General features: G+C 40.5%; 3 protein-coding genes across 13 annotated transcripts in view; all 3 read left to right on the top strand.

Annotated features, from left to right (window-relative positions):
• Positions 1–18,616, top strand: part of Sytl5 (synaptotagmin-like 5) — a 243,631-nt gene that overhangs the window by 110,791 nt on the left and 114,224 nt on the right.
• On the top strand, positions 11,161–11,715 carry H2ap (H2A.P histone). The gene has a single exon (NM_001134598.1). The coding sequence runs from the start codon at positions 11,245–11,247 to the stop codon at positions 11,596–11,598; it is 354 nt and encodes a 117-aa protein (NP_001128070.1). The 5' UTR covers positions 11,161–11,244; the 3' UTR covers positions 11,599–11,715.
• H2al3 (H2A.L variant histone 3) lies at positions 13,786–14,365 on the top strand. The gene has a single exon (NM_001408920.1). The coding sequence runs from the start codon at positions 13,824–13,826 to the stop codon at positions 14,250–14,252; it is 429 nt and encodes a 142-aa protein (NP_001395849.1). The 5' UTR covers positions 13,786–13,823; the 3' UTR covers positions 14,253–14,365.

Genomic DNA, 18,616 nt, shown 5'->3' with positions numbered 1-18,616 from the left:
ACCTACTCCGCCCAACCAAATTGACTGTGTTCTATTACTTTTGCTTTAAGCACCTTATTTGACTGTTCATTTGCCTTTGAATACTGTTGCTCTGTTGTCAGTTGATGTTGCTCTAACCACCATCTTTTTCTGTTGCTCTAACCACTTTCTGTCACTGCCTTTCTGATTCTGTTAGCCACACCCGTTCTTTTACTGTTATTTTATCTGCCTTCTATTTCTGTTGGTCTACCCACTCTCTGTTAACTGCTGGTCTAATGGGAATCTATTACTAGTGGTTTAACTACCTCCTAATGCTGTTGGTCTAACTGCCTCCCTGTTCTTTTACTGTTATTTTAGCTGCCTTCTATTTCTGTTGGTATAACCACTCTCTGTTAACTGTTGGTCTAATTGGAATCTATTACTGATGGTTTAACCACCTCTTAATGCTGTTGGTCTAACTGCCTCCTACTGTTAATGGAATACCCTTCTATCAATGCTGATTTCACTCAGCATTCAGTTAATGAATGTTCTGTGTGGGCCCAAACAAAAGATGGTTGTTTTAGATGGAATATAGTTAACCAAATTACTTAGCATGAGTTTGCCATATAGTTTTTTTTTTTTACCAAAATTAGGGCCAGAGAGGCATACCTAATTGTACTATGCTATTACTTTACCCTTTAATTTTATGGTCAGCTTAGGGTCCTATATTGTTTGTATAGTTTATATATCACCAACTAAGGACAAGCAGTTTGAAGATTTCTTTCTTAAATACTGGCATTTAAAAGTTTTAAGCTTCTTCTTGGAGACTGTATCCTCTCACAGTGAATAGTGAATAGTAGGAGTTTTATGTTCTGACAAAGGCAAGACTAATGACTTCTTGCTTTTTAGGGAACCATTCCTGTTTCCCTTAGAATCAGTTTTTTTGGTTCAGATTTTGGCTATCTAATGAATTCCCATAGAAACCTGATGACATCTTTTTGTAATATATACATTAGGGCATTTGGGGACACACAAGCATAGCAAGCCTTCATGTTCCTTTGGGGTTTTCAGTAAAGATGTAAATATCTGAACAGAAAGGTTCTCAGACCATTTATCCTTTTGTACAAAAAATATAATTGTACTATGATAACTGAAGGGCTTACTTTTTATGTTCCAGTTTTTGTTTTACAATGAAGTCAAGTTTCTTACCTCAACTACGTGACACTGGTTTGTGCCGTATACTTGCATGGGTTACATGAATAGACCAAAAATAAATAAGGAGCTACTATGATTAGAGCAATAATGTACGTAGATATGCACATCTCTGTAGAAAGACATTGAGCCCTATGGTGCAGCTAGATCTGATGGTGGATCTATTTTTAGGGTTTTTTTTTGAGGTACCTCCACCTTGACCAGTTTTTGCACCAGTTTACATCCCCACCAGCAATCAGCACATTCCTCATTCTTCATTCCTCACAGTCTTGCCAAGATTGTTATAAGTTTGCTTAGTCAGAGTCATTCTGACTGGGGTGAGTTGGAATACTCAAGTACTTTTAATTTGGGTATCTTTGATGCCTAATGATGCTGAATTCTTTTAAACATATTTTTCATCCTCTTGTGTTTCATCTAAGAATTTTCTGTATAACACTTTAATGTGTGGATCAGTGGCTTTGGGGATGGAACATTTTCTATATAGTCTAGATTATAAACCCTACGCTGAAATATACCTAGCAAACCTTTCCTCTCATTCTATAGCATATCTTGTCATTTGCTGATAGTTCTTTTTGCTGTGCAGAACATTTTAATATTAATTCATATAATTCCACTTGTTAATTGTTGGGTCTATTTCCTGTACAGTGAAAGTCCTTTTCTGAAAGCTGATGCCTACCTTTCTATGAAAACTTTCAGTTTTTAAATTTAAACATTTCATCCATTCTTAATCTATGTTTGTGCATGAGAGCTGGGGATCCAATTTTATCCATCTATAGGTCTGCCAATGCCATTTATTGATTTGTTTTTTCTCTGGTATGTTTGCACTTTGACAGTAATTGGAAAACTACAGCTGTATGGGTTTATTTCTGTGGACTTTTAGTGTGCTTGTCTATGCATTTGTCTTTGTGCCAGTAACATGCTGGGTTTGTCACTATTACACTGTAGAATGATGTGAGATCAGGTATTATAATACCTCCAACTAGGGGCATCAATATTTAATTAGTGCAGTGGTTCTTAACCTTCTTAATGCTGAGACCCTTTAATGCAGTTTCTCATGTTGTGGTGACCCCTCAACCATACAGTTGTGCTTGTTGCTACTTCATAACTGTAATTTTGCTAATCTTATGAATCATAATGTGAATATCAGTGATTTTTGATGGTCTCAGGTGACTCCTGTGAAAGGGTCATTTGAGTCCCAAAGGATCATGACTCACAGATTGAAAACTACTGAATTAGTGAAATGATATACGAATTGGGTATGGAGAACAGAACAGTATGTCAAGGCAGCCAAATACTTCTCTCTCTCTCTCTCTCTCTCTCTCTCTCTCTCTCTCTCTAAACTGTAATTGTCTAATGAAAACGTGCTGCTTTGAATTAGGCGTGTAGCTTGCTCGTTTAAAGTCATCCATGAAGTCTTGCTTTGACATTTTTCTATACCAGATCTTGACTGGATATAGTTTTCTCTAATGGTCTCCATCTGTTACAAAGAGATGCTTATTTGGTGCAAGGTGATGATTACATTTGTCTGTGGGTATAAGAACATATATGTAGAGTGTAGTTACAGATGAAGTTTGTTTGGTCATTTTGTGGTTGTAGGTTCTCTTCCAAGATTCATGACTTCATTATTCCTGGGCACTTGGCTCTTTTTGAGTGAGTCCTGAGTACAATTAGAGAGCTGTTGGTTACTGCCAAGGTATGCATGGCACTATTAGATCTCTAGGGTCTCTGTGCCATGCTTGTTGTTGTGGTGGTGGTGGTTCATAGGCATCATAGTTGGGTAGAACTGTTGGCAGCTTCTCCCCTTTAGGTGTGTTCCTAGGACCTATTAGTAAGATGAAAGCTAGTTCTCAGGGAGGAGTCATTAAGGTCTGTTCCAGATCAGGGCCCTTTGACTTCCTTGCCTGAAGTGAATGGTGTCTTCAGAAACAGATTTATTTTCCATGTCAGGGGACCAACCAAGGGCAATAGTCACAGATGTAGGCTTGAAGAGTCTCTTGGAGAACAGTAACTAACAATGACAAAAGGGGCTTCTCATGTCTGGGGTTGAGATTTGTTAGGAGCTCTTTGCCTTTTCATTTAAACTATATGTGCATATTTATGCACAGTCTCACATATTATAGTTTTAATTTAAGTAGTCATTCATATGATTCCTTTTGGAGTTTTCAGTTTATCTATTATTTGATATCTTCGTCCTTTCTTCTGAATTTATCTGGCTTCCCCTTCTTAATTAAAGCCACCTCCTTTTCTCCATGCCCTGATCAGACCATGTGTACCCTGCTATTCCCCTCTCTATTGCTCCCCTGCCCCCTCTTCTAGCAGTGGTTCCCTTTTACTTTGGTCTTTCTGAGTCTGGGTTACTTCACTCAATATTTATTTATTTATTTATTTTTATTAACTTGAGTATTTCTTATATACATTTCGAGTGTTATTCCCTTTCCCGGTTTCTGGGCAAACATCCCCCTCCCCCCTCCCCTTCTTTATGGGTGTTCCCCTCCCCACCCTCCCCCCATTGCCGCCCTCCCCCCAACAGACTAGTTCACTGGGGGTTCAGTCTTAGCAGGACCCAGGGCTTCCCCTTCAACTGGTGCTCTCACTAGGATATTCATTGCTACCTATGAGGTCAGAGTCCAGGGTCAGTCCATGTATAGTCTTTAGGTAGTGGCTTAGTCCCTGGAAGCTCTGGTTGCTTGGCATTGTTGTTCATATGGGGTCTCGAGCCCCTTCAAGCTCTTCCAGTTCTTTCTCTGATTCCTTTAGTGGGGGTCCTATTCTCAATTCAGTGCTTTGCTGCTGGCATACGCCTCTGTGTTTGCTGTATTCTGGCTGTGTCTCTCAGGAGAGATCTACATCCGGCTCCTGTCGGCCTGCACTTCTTTGCTTCATCCATCTTGTCTAATTGGATGGCTGTATATGCATGGGCCACATGTGGGGCAGGCTCTGAATGGGTGTTCCTTCAGTCTCTGTTTTAATCTTTGCCTCTCTCTTCCCTGCCAAGGGTATTCTTGTTCCCCTTTTAAAGAAGGAGTGAAGCATTCACATTTTGGTCATCCTTCTTGAGTTTCATGTGTTCTGTGCATCTAGGGTAATTCAAGCATTTGGGCTAATAGCCACTTATCAATGAGTGCATACCATGTGTGTTTTTCTGTGATTGGGTTACCTCACTCAGGATGATATTTTCCAGTTCCGACCATTTGCCTGCAAATTTCATAAAGTCATTGTTTTTGATAGCTGAGTAATATTCCATTGTGTAGATGAACCACATTTTCTGTATCCATTCCTCTGTTGAAGGGCATCTGGGTTCTTTCCAGCTTCTGGCTATTATAAATAAGGCTGCGATGAACATAGTGGAGCACGTGTCTTTTTTACATGTTGGGGCATCTTTTGGGTATATGCCCAAGAGAGGTATAGCTGGATCCTCAGGCAGTTCAATGTCCAATTTTCTGAGGAACCTCCAGAATGATTTCCAGAATGGTTGTACCAGTCTGCAATCCCACCAACAATGGAGGAGTGTTCCTCTTTCTCCACATCCTCGCCAGCATCTGCTGTCACCTGAGTTTTTGATCTTAGCCACTCTCACTGGTGTACTTCACTCAATATGATGTTTACTAGTTTTATCCACTTACCTGAAAAGTTCGCAATTTAGGGTTTTGTTTGTTTGTTTTACAGCTCCCTAGTTTTCCAAAGTGTAATATTCAATGTTTTCATTATCCATTCAACCTCTAAAGGTCATTTAGGTTCTTTTCACTTGCTAGCTCCTGCGACTAGCACAGCAATGGTTACAGCTGAGTGAATGTTGGTGAAGTAGGCTCATAGCGAGGAGTGGTAGAACTAGGGTTTATTTTTAGTGTTTTGAGAATCCTCCACATTGATGTCCACAGTGGTTGCTCCGGTCTGCAACCACACTAACAGTGACTGAGGCTCCTTGTCCCCACAGCCCTCCAGCATTTGCTCTCAGTTGTTTTGTTAACCTTCACCATTCTGACTGTGGTAAGATGGACTCTCAAAGTTGTTTTGATTTGTACTTCCCTAATTGCTAGAGATAAGGAATAGTTTTTGAGATATTTCTTACAATTTGTTTCTTCTTTGGAGAATTCTCTGTTCAGGTCCTAGGTCCATTTTTGAATGGCGTTGTTGTTGTTGCTGAAGTATTTGGTTTATGAACTCTTTATATAATATGGTTGTTCATCCTTTGTCAGATATATAGCTAAGAAAGATTCTGTGGACATCTTCATCCAGATCATTATTTCTTTAACGGTACAGAAGTTTTTTAGTTTTATGAAGTCCCACTCATCAATTGTTGGCCTTAATTTTAGGGCAAATGAAGTCCTATTCAGAAACTCCATTCTTCTATCTGTATCATGTAGGGCAGTATAGATGCTTTCTTCTAGCAGTTTCTGAGTTTTAGGTTTCACATTTAGGTCTTTCATCCATTTGTATTTAGTCTTTGTGCAAAATGATAGATATTACTATAATTTTAGTCTTCTGCATTTGGACACCCAGTTTTCCCACAATCATTTATTAAAGATGTTGAAAGGGATTGCATCTATCCTGTAAATAGCTTTTGAAGTAAAATGGTCATTTTCACAATATTATTTCACCAATATATGAGTATGGGTTGTATTTCCATTTTCTAGTTCCTTTCTCTCTCTTTCTTAAGAGGTTTATTGTTTTAATTATAGATATTCCTCTTCTCCTTGGCTAGGTTTATTCCAAGTTATTTTATTTTATTTGAAGCTATTGTGACTGGGAGTGTATTTTTTCTCTGTTTGTTTGTTATTGAAATATAGAAAAGCCATTTCTTTGTGCAAGTTGATTCTGTATTTTGTCACACTGCTGAATTTATCAATTTATTATTTCTAGAAGCTTTCTGGTAGAATTTTTGGGATTACTAATATATAGTAGCATGTCATCTACAGATAAGGTTAATTTTATGGCTTCCTTCCCCATTTATCCTGCCTTTAATTTCCTCCTCTTACCTTATTGCTCTACCTGGTAGTACTTAGGACACAATGGGAATGTGGCTAGTGGATATTCCTGTCTTCAGTGAAATTCCTTCAACCTTCTTTCCATTTAGGATGAAATTAGCAATGGGTTTCTATACCTTTCTCATATATGCCAGGACCAACATCTCCGGGCTTGTACTTTTTACAGTGTCTTGGCCACCCCTCATCAATCATCAGTCAAGAAAATGTCCTACAGATTTGCCTATAGGTCAATTTAGTAAAGTCAGTTCCTCAACTTAATGCTCCATCTTCCCAGATGACTCCAGCTTTTGTCTGGTTGACAAAAGTACTGGTACAGAGGTCATGGCCAGAAAGTGAGATGAGGGAATGCCTGTGACACTAGGACAGTTTTGATCACAGAGCAAGAAAGCACATCGGGAAGTAGTCAGTGAAACCAGCATGACTGAGGTAGAACGTCCATGAACAGAGAGCCCAATAGTGTCACTCAGAGAGCCAGTTATTCTGCGCTATTCTGGGCTACTATAGCTATGCAAGAGAGCAGGGGCTATAGAAGAGAACAGGGACACAGGAGAGGGGGTGCTTAAAGACAGTGGCATCGAACATGATGGCTTCTTAAAGCCGGGATTGGAACAAGTAGTTGTGGGCTCTTCTCAGGCAACTGAGACTGGAGGAGCAAGATGGGAGAGAAGGCAGATGTCACCAGGAAGCTCCCAAATGATTACTGTCATAGAAGAGGGAGGAGGAAGAATGAACATGAAAATGAAACGTTTAAGGTAAGGAAAAGGGAACTGAAACTCAGGGCAGGGAGATGTGACATTCTAGTTGCAAGAGCTCCAGGGAAGAGAAAGGGAGACTAGAGAGGATCCTAAGCAATAGAATCCAAGAAAAGGAGGCCAGAAGTATACCCCCTAGAAAGAACATCCAAAACGCTAAGAAGGAAATAAGTTGAGGAAATAGAGGGGATATATTATAAGGCAAACAGAGTGGATAGAGAAGAAATTTGTTCCAGGAGGGTACTATGAGGGGAGTGGTGGCACTTCAAGCTACAGAGTAGGTAAGGTGGGTATTATATTATATCTAAGTCACCCTTGTGCATCTAAGTCACAGCATCAAATCTGTTATTGGAGAATTACTAAGGTCCTTTGTATGAGAAAATCAAAGGTTAGGAGTACCTCCTCCAGAGTACTTTTCCAAAGAGTGAAGCAGAGCCTATGGAAAGGAATAAGGTAGCTTTTAATGAAGTAGAAGTAGATGGATGTTGTACCTTAGATAATCAACTGGATATAGTATCACCAACTGGGCGCAGAGAACCATTGACTGGGCATACAATACCATCAACTAGGCACACTGTACCACCAATTGGGTGCGTGTATCACTGACGTATCAAACAGTCAGTTGCTTTGAGCTTAGATGTAATCTTCATTTTGCCAAGGATCTCACTAGTTGTGGGTGTGAAAACTGTTCTACATCCACTGAAGATCGCATGACGGAAGATTAACCCCATCTATTGCTGTTTTATTTGTCTAGAGATGCAGTTTAGTTCTGTGTGTTTGCCATCCTCATGATAGGTGTTTGGGATAGGAGATGGTTAACCAAATTGGCTATGAGTTATTTCATACCATTTGTTAGCTTTGGACTAGGAAAGCACAGATGCTGTATTTTTTTTAATCCTTTAGATTTGTGGAAAATTTAAGGACCCAAGTTGCTCTTCCAGTTTGCTTTTAACTAAACAGGGACAGTCAAGGATCACTTGTTGATGTATTAGTGTACGAGTGTTCTAAACTGCCTCTTTCAGAATATCTCTCCTCTCTAGCTTTCTTTTTTTGCATACTCCAGCAGTCGGTGTCCTCTTAGTATCTTATCTATACTAGTAAAAGGAAATTTTTAGCTGAATTGTCTCTTACCATGTTTGCAAAAAAAAATCCAACTTGTGAGTGATCAATGTGAATATTTATTTAGTTGAACAGATTTCCAAATAAACTCTTGAAATCCTGGTCTCTTCCCCTACACCACTGCTTAGAGTAAAATGATAGGAAAAAATGGAAGGAAGAGCTACTAAAGAGATAAGGGTTGGCTATGTGAAAGTCTCATTCTCCTCACATTGTAAATGATAAACATTAAGATATTTGCTCTCTGGTACTTTTCAAATTCGTAACCAATCCATAGCATCCTTCCTCTTCCCCTCCTCCTTGTCTACTCCCTCCAACCTCCTCAACACTCCCCCTTTCCCCCTATTTTTCTCTTATTCTTACTCTGAAGCTGGCAACTGACCTGTTATTGTGAAGTTGTACTTGCTAAGGAGGCTGGGAAGGACACTTGGACTCTTAAGTCCTAATTGATCAGTGTTGTTTCTAATGAGTTAATTTCTCAATGTGGTGAATTTAATGGTAAGTTTTTTATGGTTAATAAAGAATGGCAGATATGCAGATAATTTTGAATTGTCTGAATGCCGTGATCAACAAACAAACAAAAATATTTGCTCTTGGAAGTGGTCCACTGTAGATTGAGTCATGAATATGGATAGACATATTTGTGTTAATGCCTTTGAGGAAATCAAAACATGGAAATATTCAGTCACATAATGGCTATTTTGAAGAGACATGATGCGCACTTCTCAGTGCAATCAAGACTTAGAAATGGAGTCTCTTTCTTCCTTTCTTACTTTCTATCTTTCTTTCTCTCTTTCTTTCTTTCTTTCTTTCTTTTTCTTTCTTTCTGTCCTTTCTTCTTCCTTATTGATTTTTCTCTCATAAAATACATCCTCACTACAACCTTCATTCCAACCACTCCTCCTGATCCCTTACCCTCCTCCCCTCTCTCAGATCCTCTGCTCCTCTATTTTCCTTCCAAAAAGAACAGCTCTTCAAGGGATATCAACTAAGCATGGCATAAAAAGATATAATAAGACTAGGCCCAAAATTTCGTATCAAGGCTGGATAAGGCAACCCAGTATGAGGAAAGGGGTCCCAGGAGCCAGTAAGAGTCAGAGATACCCGAACCCTCATTGTTAGGAGTCCCACAAAAACACCACATTAAACAATGACAACATATATGTTATGACCTAGCACAGACTGTGTGGTTGCTGTTTTAGTCTCTGTGAGTCTCTATGATCTCTGCTTAGTTGATTCTGTGGGGCTTGTTCTCCTGGTATCCTGAAACCCTCTGGCTCCTACAAACCTTCTTTCCCCTTTTCTGGGGGACCTTTCATGAGTTATGCCTAATGTTTGGCTGTAGGTTTCTGCACTTGCTCCTATCAGTTGCTGGAAGAAGCCTCTGTAATGATGAGTGGACAAGGCACTAATCTATGAGTATAACACAATGTCATTATGATTTTTTTCATTGATCTTTTTTTGCCAGACATGTTTGGTTCAATCTTAGGTCTCTGAGCCATTCAGCTTCTGGTTCCTGGCTATCCAAGCAGTGTCTTGTGTGGGCTTCCTCTTGTGAAGTGGGCCTCAGAGTGGACCAGTCGTTGGTTGGCCACTCCTATAAGCCATTATTGCCCTGGCACATCTTTCAGGCAGGACAGATTGTGGATCAAAGGTTTTGTGACTGGATTTGTGTTTAAATCCCACTCCTGGATGCCTTGCCTGGTTGGTTACAGGAGATGACTAGTTCAGGCTCCATATCCTTCATTACTAGAAGTCCTCACTAGGGTCATTCTCATATAAGTTCCAGGAAGTTTCCACTTCTCTAGGTTTCCACATTGCCTATCAAGCCCTCTCCTAAGTTCAAGTAGTCTCTCCTTGTACTCTCTCCATCCATTGCTTCCTCCCCAACCTGATTTCTCCTGTTCACTCACTACCAACCTCCAGTCTACCCACATAATCTATTCTATATCCCCTTCCCAGGGAAATCCAGTCATTACCCCTAGAGCCCTCCTTGTTACTTAGCCTCTCTGTGTGTGTGGGCTGAAGCATGACTACCTTTTACTTTGATTAAGGACCTGTGAAAGAATCTAATGTCTGATGAAATGAGTCATTTAGATCTGTAAGCTTTGGAAAATGATATATCAGCAGAATTAATGTCAGATTAGATTGAAGGTGACAGAAGATGAAATGACAGAAATCTGTGGGGTTTTTAAGCTTTGTGAAGAACAATAGTGGCTAAGATTACTCACTTGTAACCTTGTGCCAAGGACATATGATTAAAAGAAATTATCAGAGAGTTCGGAGGGAAGAAATCTGGCTATAGATAAAGTTATGAAATCAATAGAGCCAGGATCAGTGGTCTCACATCTCATGAGCTTATTGTTCTGCCCTGATATCCAATAAAGTTTTACATATTTGGGTTTTGATATTGACTTGATTGAAGATTCCTTTCACTATAGATCTTTTGGAGTAGGAGTTACTGGTTATAAGTGAACCAAAACACAACAAAAATACAGAAACAAGATAGTAATAGAAAGGAAAATTGAAATAAAATATGTATACTGGAGCTTGGCTTTAACCCAACAGAAAGAACAACAAGAAAGCAATATCCAGACTTAAATAGAACACAAAGTATAGCTACCAACATCTATGTACCAGAAACACACCAAGCATTTCCTCTCCAAAAAGAGATGTTTTGGAAATTGGATAAAACTCATGTGGATATTGAATATCTATGATACTGAATAAACATATGAATGAATATATTCAAATGTGTACAGGATTGTTAACCAAGCCTATTTAAATAAGTAAATTGAATCAAAAAGGGTCTCAACACTGCTTGAAGAGGACAGTCAAGCCTCTACCTGGAAATGTATTTGACATGCTTATCACTGCCTTGTAATTGATGAAAGGTTGTAAAGACAGACAGCTTCAAGTAAAACACATTATTTCTACAATGTTAATTCAAGTGTAATTGAGAAGAGTTAGAGTCCCCTCAAAATCAGGGTAAGGTGGTCACATTGCTGTGATAGATATTTCTAGGCTCAAAACCTAGTCAAAGCTCATAACCCACCAGGCACCAATGACATCTCAAAGCCTAAGATGTCATAAAGGTAGCTCCTGACCAATGAGGTGCAGAAGTTGAGGGTGCAATGGGCCTGACTGAACATTGTCTTCAGAGAACCAGTCCTGCTGGTGAACCAGGCAGAGCTTACCGGAGCCCAAACCATCAAACCATCATGTCGGGGAAGAAGAGCCAAGAGAAGGCTTGCAGCGACAACAAGCAGACGGAAGATCCTTCTTCTAGGCCTGAGGTACAGGTGCCTGTGAACTATGTGTACCGCCTACTGCAGGAGGAGCAATACACCCCCTGCCTAGGTTCCACAACTTCTGACTTCCTCCTTGCCATGCTTGATTACCTTACCGACTACATCCTGGAGGTGGTGGGCTCCGAAGCCAACATCAACAGCCAGCAAAATATTTCACAAGATAGAGAGAGACAGAGAGAGAATGACCGTGAACCCCCTCAAGCCTTCAAGAATGCGCCTTTCTCTCTGTTTGATGAGATGCCTGGACCCAGAAGGAATGGCTAAAGAATGGGGTTCACAACCCAAGAGTGGGAAGCCTCACAAACTCAGCTAGAACCATGAAGGCTAATAGCAGAGGAGGCTGCCCCCTGTGTCCATGAATACTAATAAAATGTTTAAATGAAAGTTACTTGTTCTGACTTATTTCAGTTTGTCTCGTTGAGTTGGAGGTATCCACAAGATATCAAAGAAAGAATAAAAGATTGAAGTTATGCTTAGGAGTGGGGGTTTGAATCGAGGGAGTACTTCTCAGTGGGGGTGGGCTGGGTAATGACCCCAGTGGGGGGAATTGGGCAGAGAGGAGGGTGGAGAAGGCTCCCTTGTTGGCTCTGAGTACAAAAGAAGCCTCAGAGAAGACCAGAAGTAGTCTGTAGCCTCACTGGAGAGTTATATTTTCAGTATGGTAACTTGGAAGATGCTGCTGATGAACAGAAGCCACCTTTCATGGGAGCAAAGGTCTCAGAGCAGAAGGAAATGGGTGTCAGCGAAGGGGTAAAGACAGTTTGCATGAGTCACATGAGTAGGCATAAGGGACAGAGTATTCACTTGATGATGGTGTAATGGCAAAGCCAGAAGGAAATATCCATTTTAGAAGAGGTAAAATGGTTAAACATCTAGTCTTGGGATATGTTTTTCTAGAGAGCCTGTGATTTATAGAAATCTAATTGCTTCTGGGTAGAAGGTGGCAGAGAATCTAGCTTGCCAAATATTTCTACTGTCAATTTGTCTATATTTTATCTCAATCCAATTTCAAATGTTATAACCTATGGGAATACTAGTTATTTTTTAAATCTGGATGAAGGAAATCATACTGTTTTCATTTAGCCTTGACACATGATTGAATCTCAGAGTTGAAGCTATAAACCAGTTCTTTGAACATGTATCTCCTCCTAGGCCTATTGTCTATGTAAAGACTTGGCAATAGGGAATCAAACATGTCCAACCTCCAAATTCTACCTCAGGCACTAAGCAAAATCTAAGAAATGGAAACTACTTGATCACACAGAACTGTTCATCCAGCATGTTTGATTCATCTTAACAAGGTCGCTATCAGCTTGGGACCCCAAAGACCCTAGTTCTCAGCACAAATGAGATTTATTTCCCTCACAGGGATATGGGGAAGGGAATAAGAAACAAAAAGGAGATAGAGGACAAGGGAGAAAGGGAAGAGAATAAGGGGGCAAAGGATATTTTTCCCAGAAGTAGGGGAGAGGACAAAGGACTGCCTCTGGATAGAGACAGACACGGCCCATAGGCAAATGGCAGTTTATAAAGGTAAAGGGGGAAACCATGTTATGACGAGGTATTTGATTTTGATTAGATAGGTTAATTAGGACAGCCAGAGGGAGCTTTTGATGGCTGGACTTCAATACTTTGAGAGCTCGACCTTGAGAGACAACTGCAGGAGGAGGAAGTAGCCCAAAGAGAGAATAGACCTGTGGCTAGTTTAAGGGATGTAACCTAATGTCTTTGTTTTTGTTCTCTTTTTAGTAAGACAGAGAGAAGGGGGAGAAGGGGGAGAAGGGGGAGAAGGGGGAGACCTGCCATGTTTGCCATGCTGGAAGTTGTGCTTAAGAGTGTGTGTTTGAATCAAGGGAGCACTTCTCAGTGGGGGTGGCTTGAGTAATAACCCTTCACACCTACTATGGCTTCTCCTAGATAAGGCTTTTCTCCTGCCTGCTGCCCTGAAATCGATTCATAGGGCTATTTTTCTACAATAAGCCATAACCAGGGGCTCCAAAACCAGATTTTATACATTGGACAGCTTTGTAGCAATTGATCACGGTCTAAATATATTAATGGATTCCTTGACATTGCTCGTCTGACTATGGGGGACATTTCATATTCAAACTGTAACTGTCAGTGACCAATAGTTTACAAAAGGATGTACATATTTTCAAAGGCAATGCTGGAATCAGGAGGTGGAATGGTATGCTAAAGTGGGATGAACAGTTTTAATTGAAAAACAACTTTTTGCTGTACTGTTGAAACAAAGTGGGATAATTTTCCCCCAAATGGGGATGTATTCACTAATGTGAGCAGTTTCTAGCACAGGCTCTGGTTGACTGAAAGAGGATCAGAGAGCCCAGTGGGCACTAATGACATCACAAAGTCTGCTGTCACAAAGAGGAGCAGTGAAGGCACTGGCTATAAAAGCTGCTGCCTTGAAGACCCCAGATCAGAAGAGAGAGAGAGAGAGAGCCGACCACACACCATCTCAACCAGGTACTATGGAAGGCAAGCGACAGAATAATGCGGCTCGCTCCTCACGAGGAAAACTTCACTTCCCAGTTAACAAAGTAGAACGCCTACTTCGAGAAAGGAACACCTCCAAATGCCCTAACTCCTCTGCACCCGTTTTTCTTGCCGGTGTTCTTGAATATTTGACCTCAAATATTCTTGACCTGGCTGGCAAGGAGGCCCACAACAGTGGCAGTAAGCTTATTAGCCCTGAGCATGTGACCATGGCCATTCGAAAGAATGAAGGATTCCACCAACTCCTAAAAGATAACAAATGGTTGGCTGGTGAGATACCAGGACCCAGCGGGACATCAGCACTTAATAAAAGATCTGCACTCAAGAGACCAACACCTGATGAGATAACAGAACCTGATGAGACACCAGCACCCTCTGGGACACCAGCACCTGATAAGAAGTGAAGATAATTGCATTTCAGAGACTGGAAAGCCATCAAGTCTCAAATCAGCCTCAATGTCTCCCTTATTGGTGGAGGTGGGGCTTACTCAGACATTGTATTAAAGTGTCTAAAGCATTTCTGGTGATTGTGATTCATTTCAATGCGTCATTTGGGGATAGAGGTGATCATCAAACACCCTGGAGTGCAGGGTGTAGGATTGGGTGGTCGGTTGAAGTAGGGGATGGCACAGAAACTGTGATTTCCTGGGGAGGGGGCGAGCCGTAGCCTTGGTTTGAAAAGGTAGCTGAGGAAAAGGACAGAGTGTGTTGCAGCTCTGAAGGGAAAAGCTTCCCCTGTAGAAGTGTTACAGCTGTTTCTGCTGCTACAGGGAAGGAGAGACTGTCTCCCCAGTAAAGGTGTTACAGTTTTGTTCTGGCTAGGGCAGTCTGGTGGAGTGGGGTCCTTATGAAAGTGTGCCAGTTCTACTCCTGCTGGGCATGGCTTCCCTGGGCAAAATGTTACAACTCTGCTCCCGTATACTGAGAATTTCCCCAGTAAAAGCTATGCTCCTGTGTTACACCTCTAAATCAAGAGGTACTCTGGCAATCCCAAGGCAAGGAAGACCACAAAGTTACATCACACAATAAACTTCACAAAAGGGATTTATTGGGAGGAGAAAACCCAGAAGACAGGCTGTTTCTGCTTGGGCAAGAAACAGCTTGGGCAAGAAACAGCAGGGAACTAATCAGAAGGTTAGGGTTTATATGGAGTTTCTTGGAATGGTAGAGCTTTGCAGGGTGGAGATTTCCAGGGTAAGGATTGGTGACATTTCAATGCCTGAGCTTGGGTTAGCTCAGCAATTGGTGGGGTTTCCTATTCAGGGATTGGTGGGTTTTTAGGGCAAGCTCAGGGATTGGTTCTGTTTCCTGATCTTGGGGTTGAAGTCAATTCAGGGTCAGTGTATTCTTTCTTCGGCACTGGTCATGGGTTCAAGTCTGAGTCAATGTGTTCTTTTCTTGGCTCTGTTCTTGGAATCAATGTTTCTTTGGCCTTGGTCTTGGGGTCAAGCCAGAGTCAGGGCATTTTTTTTTCTTTACAGAAGCTTTCCTGATAGGCTAAGAATGTAGAAGGGATGACCAGTATGGTACTGCTGTCTGGAGAGGGATTAGTGAAAACATGGACTGTGGTGGGGAAGACATCATTCTTGGGTGGAAATGCTTCAGGTCAGCTGTTTGTAGGAGGATGTAGGATGATGTCATTATGCAGGTGAAGGCAGGTACAAGATAGAACAAAGTCTGTCATTGGATGAGAAGGAAGGATATGTGGGAGAAAAGTTTTAGAGGAGGAGGAGACTGGAAGGAGGAGCAGCTGAGGGAGCATGGAGGTGGATGTTAGGATTCCTCTCTGCACATTTACAGGTTATGAATATTCTTAAGGATTTTGTACAGGATTTTGTGTATCTAGATGAGCAAACTGTATCTTATCTAGCTGGGCAATTATATATTATCAGCTGGATCAGAGCTTATTGTGTGTTCTTTTGTGTGATGATTTAATTGAGTTCAAGAGACTGTGTGGAGGCTGGACACACTGGGCCGCCACAGAATTGGAATGTGTATGTCTGGCATGGTGGCAACCTGCCTTGGGAACTAGATGGGTAGAGAGATCATTGCCAGGCTCAGAGAGTAGCCATCAGCAGTGTGATATGGGTTGGAGCTCAGCAGGGGAGACGCTTTGCTGACTGAGATGAAGAGATCTGTCAGATGCCATGGGGCACTACAGTGCCAGATCTAGTGCGGGTAAAAGAAAGCATTTTTACTTTACTGCAACAGGGGGAGGCCATTGAATATTGAGTGGACCAGTGTTAGCATTAACCTTGAATATCAGGAATGTTGACTGAGCACTGAGAGATAATGGTGAGGCCAAAAGGAAATATACAAAATAGAGACTCTGGTCTATGTTTTTAAATAAAAATTTAATTCTCTGCCTCATTTCAAAAGAGAGAATGTTGTATGGAATATATGCTTTAGTTTTTGACACACTGCTACATAAACACTTGTATATAAATGCTATTTGGCCTAAGACCTACAGTTTAGGCAGGTCTAAGTGGTTATAGAACATTGGTTTCTTTTAGTCCAGTGGCCAGCAGTGAAAAATGCCATGGAATTAGTCATTATAATCAGATAACTTTTCTCAAGTAATGTTCTTTGTGTGAACAGTCTAGTTCTCAGGCCTAGAGTACTCCATTGATTAAACAGCTATCTGATGTTGAAAAGCCATGTTGGCTTATGCCTGTGGCTTATAATAGTCCTCAGGTTATTTCACAGAACAGCATCAAAGAGAAACTGACCTAATATGATGTAATAGGTTGGTTAAACATACAGCATGAGCAGCTCTGTGTAGACTTTATAGTTCATGCAGTAGTTTAAGGTTCCAGGTCTCTCTGAGATAGTTTCTTTTCTGAGCATAGTTTGGAGCTTGGATTTGATTCAGCCATAGCTAGTGAAGCAGTTGTAGAGTCAAGGATCAACAGGGATACTCCCTTTTAACACAGTGTCAAGCTATGCCTATGAGTTTTATAGAAAACATGGTTTTTCACCAGTAAGTATTTTGTACAATTGCATAGCAAGAATAATGCAACCTAAGATCAAATAATCTTTCCACATTATGCAAAATGAAATTATAAAGTCATGAGTGGCTTGTTGATCAAAATATTTGTAAGCATAATGATCTACTTTATTTTCCCATAAGCATTGAGCAGGTCCTGAGCATTTATATTTTAATCATCAGGAAACATCAGTTTGATGTGCTTAAACCATCTAAAAGATACAGGACACAAACTAATGCAGGTTATAACCAAACATCTAAAAATAGTAACAGAGGGCTGGGGATCCAGCTCAGTGGTTGGAAGTTTGTAAAGCATGTGTGAGGCCTTAGGTTCAGTCCCTAACACAATATAGATAGGTAGGTAGGTAAGTAGGTAGGTAGATAGATAGATAGATAGATAGATAGATAGATAGATAGAGGATAAGAACTGTAATCATGCCACTATAGGGGTACAACTGTCTGCAAGGAAAGTATTGCAAAGACACTGGTACATTAAAAAAATATTTAGAACTCACAATTGTCTAGTTCCGTGGTTCTCAGCCTTCCTAATGCTGTGACCCTTAATATAGTTCCTCATGCTGTGGTGACCCCCCCAACCATGACATTTTTGTTGCTACTTCATAACTATAATTTTCCTACTGTGATGAATCATGAGGTAAATATCTGTCATGTAGGAAATATATGTGACCCCCAAAGGGGTTGTGGCCCACAGGTTGAGTGTTACTGATCTAGTTCCTTCCCATTAAGTGACCCACTTTTCAAAATTTTTATTAATATTCCCCATACCACAATTTAAACCCTAAGTGATATGTTATACTGAAATAACAGTGTTTTCCCGAACATGTATAATCATTATGTATACTCTATAAATGAAATAATATATAAATATAATCCATAGCAGGTATTGAGAACATATTTTAATTAAAAATCTATCTATCTATCTATCTATCTATCTATCTATCTATCTATCTATCTATCTATTTGAGGTAGCAATGGTAACAAACTCCCTTTAATCCAGAACTAAGGAGGCAGAGGCAGGTAGATCTCAGTAAGTTTAAGGCCAGCCTGATCTACATAGTAAATTTCGGACAAGTCACTATGATATAGTAAAAACATATCTGTAGCAAAGGGGAAGAAAATCTCATGGGGCCCTACCCATAGAGTAGACAAAGAACTACAGACAGCTAAGGAATGCTGATAGCAGGAGAGTTAGACTTCCTCAGTCATGAGTTCCCTAATTGATTATCCAGTAACAAGTAGTAGGCTCTGAAATCATCATGTGTGTGTGTGTGTGTGTGTGTGTGTGTGTGTGTGTGTGTGTGTGTTTGTAACAGTAGATGAACTCAGCAGATTGTATTTATGTGTGGGTATATGTGTAATAATAACAATTACAGAAAAGAGACCATGAATTTGAGAGGGAGCAAGGGGGTGGAACATTGAAGGTGTTAGAGAAAGGGGAAGAGGGGAAATTATGTAGTTATATTTTAATTTTTAAAAATTAAAATAATATTTTTTTAAAAAATGGAGCATGCTGAGCCCCAGGCACACAATTATTCCTGAACTTTCAAGTAGGGTCTGAGAATTGATGTTTTTATCACATATCAGTTAGTAGTGGTTGTAGCAGTGGCAGTGGTATAGGTACCCCTCTTTGAGAAACACTGGATGCAGGTAACAATTCTCAAAAGCTTTAGTCTCTGGATTCATTCACACTCATCATGACCATTGATGATTTTAGTATAGGATACCCACTTTTGTGTACTACATTAAAATGAAAACCATGAA

Source organism: Rattus norvegicus, chromosome X (assembly GCF_021556685.1).
Source record: "Rattus norvegicus strain SHRSP/BbbUtx chromosome X, alternate assembly SHRSP_T2T, whole genome shotgun sequence".
NCBI classification, from domain to species: Eukaryota; Metazoa; Chordata; class Mammalia; order Rodentia; family Muridae; genus Rattus; species Rattus norvegicus.
Note: the sequence above shows the minus strand (reverse complement) of the source record. Positions and strands in the feature narration are given on the sequence as shown.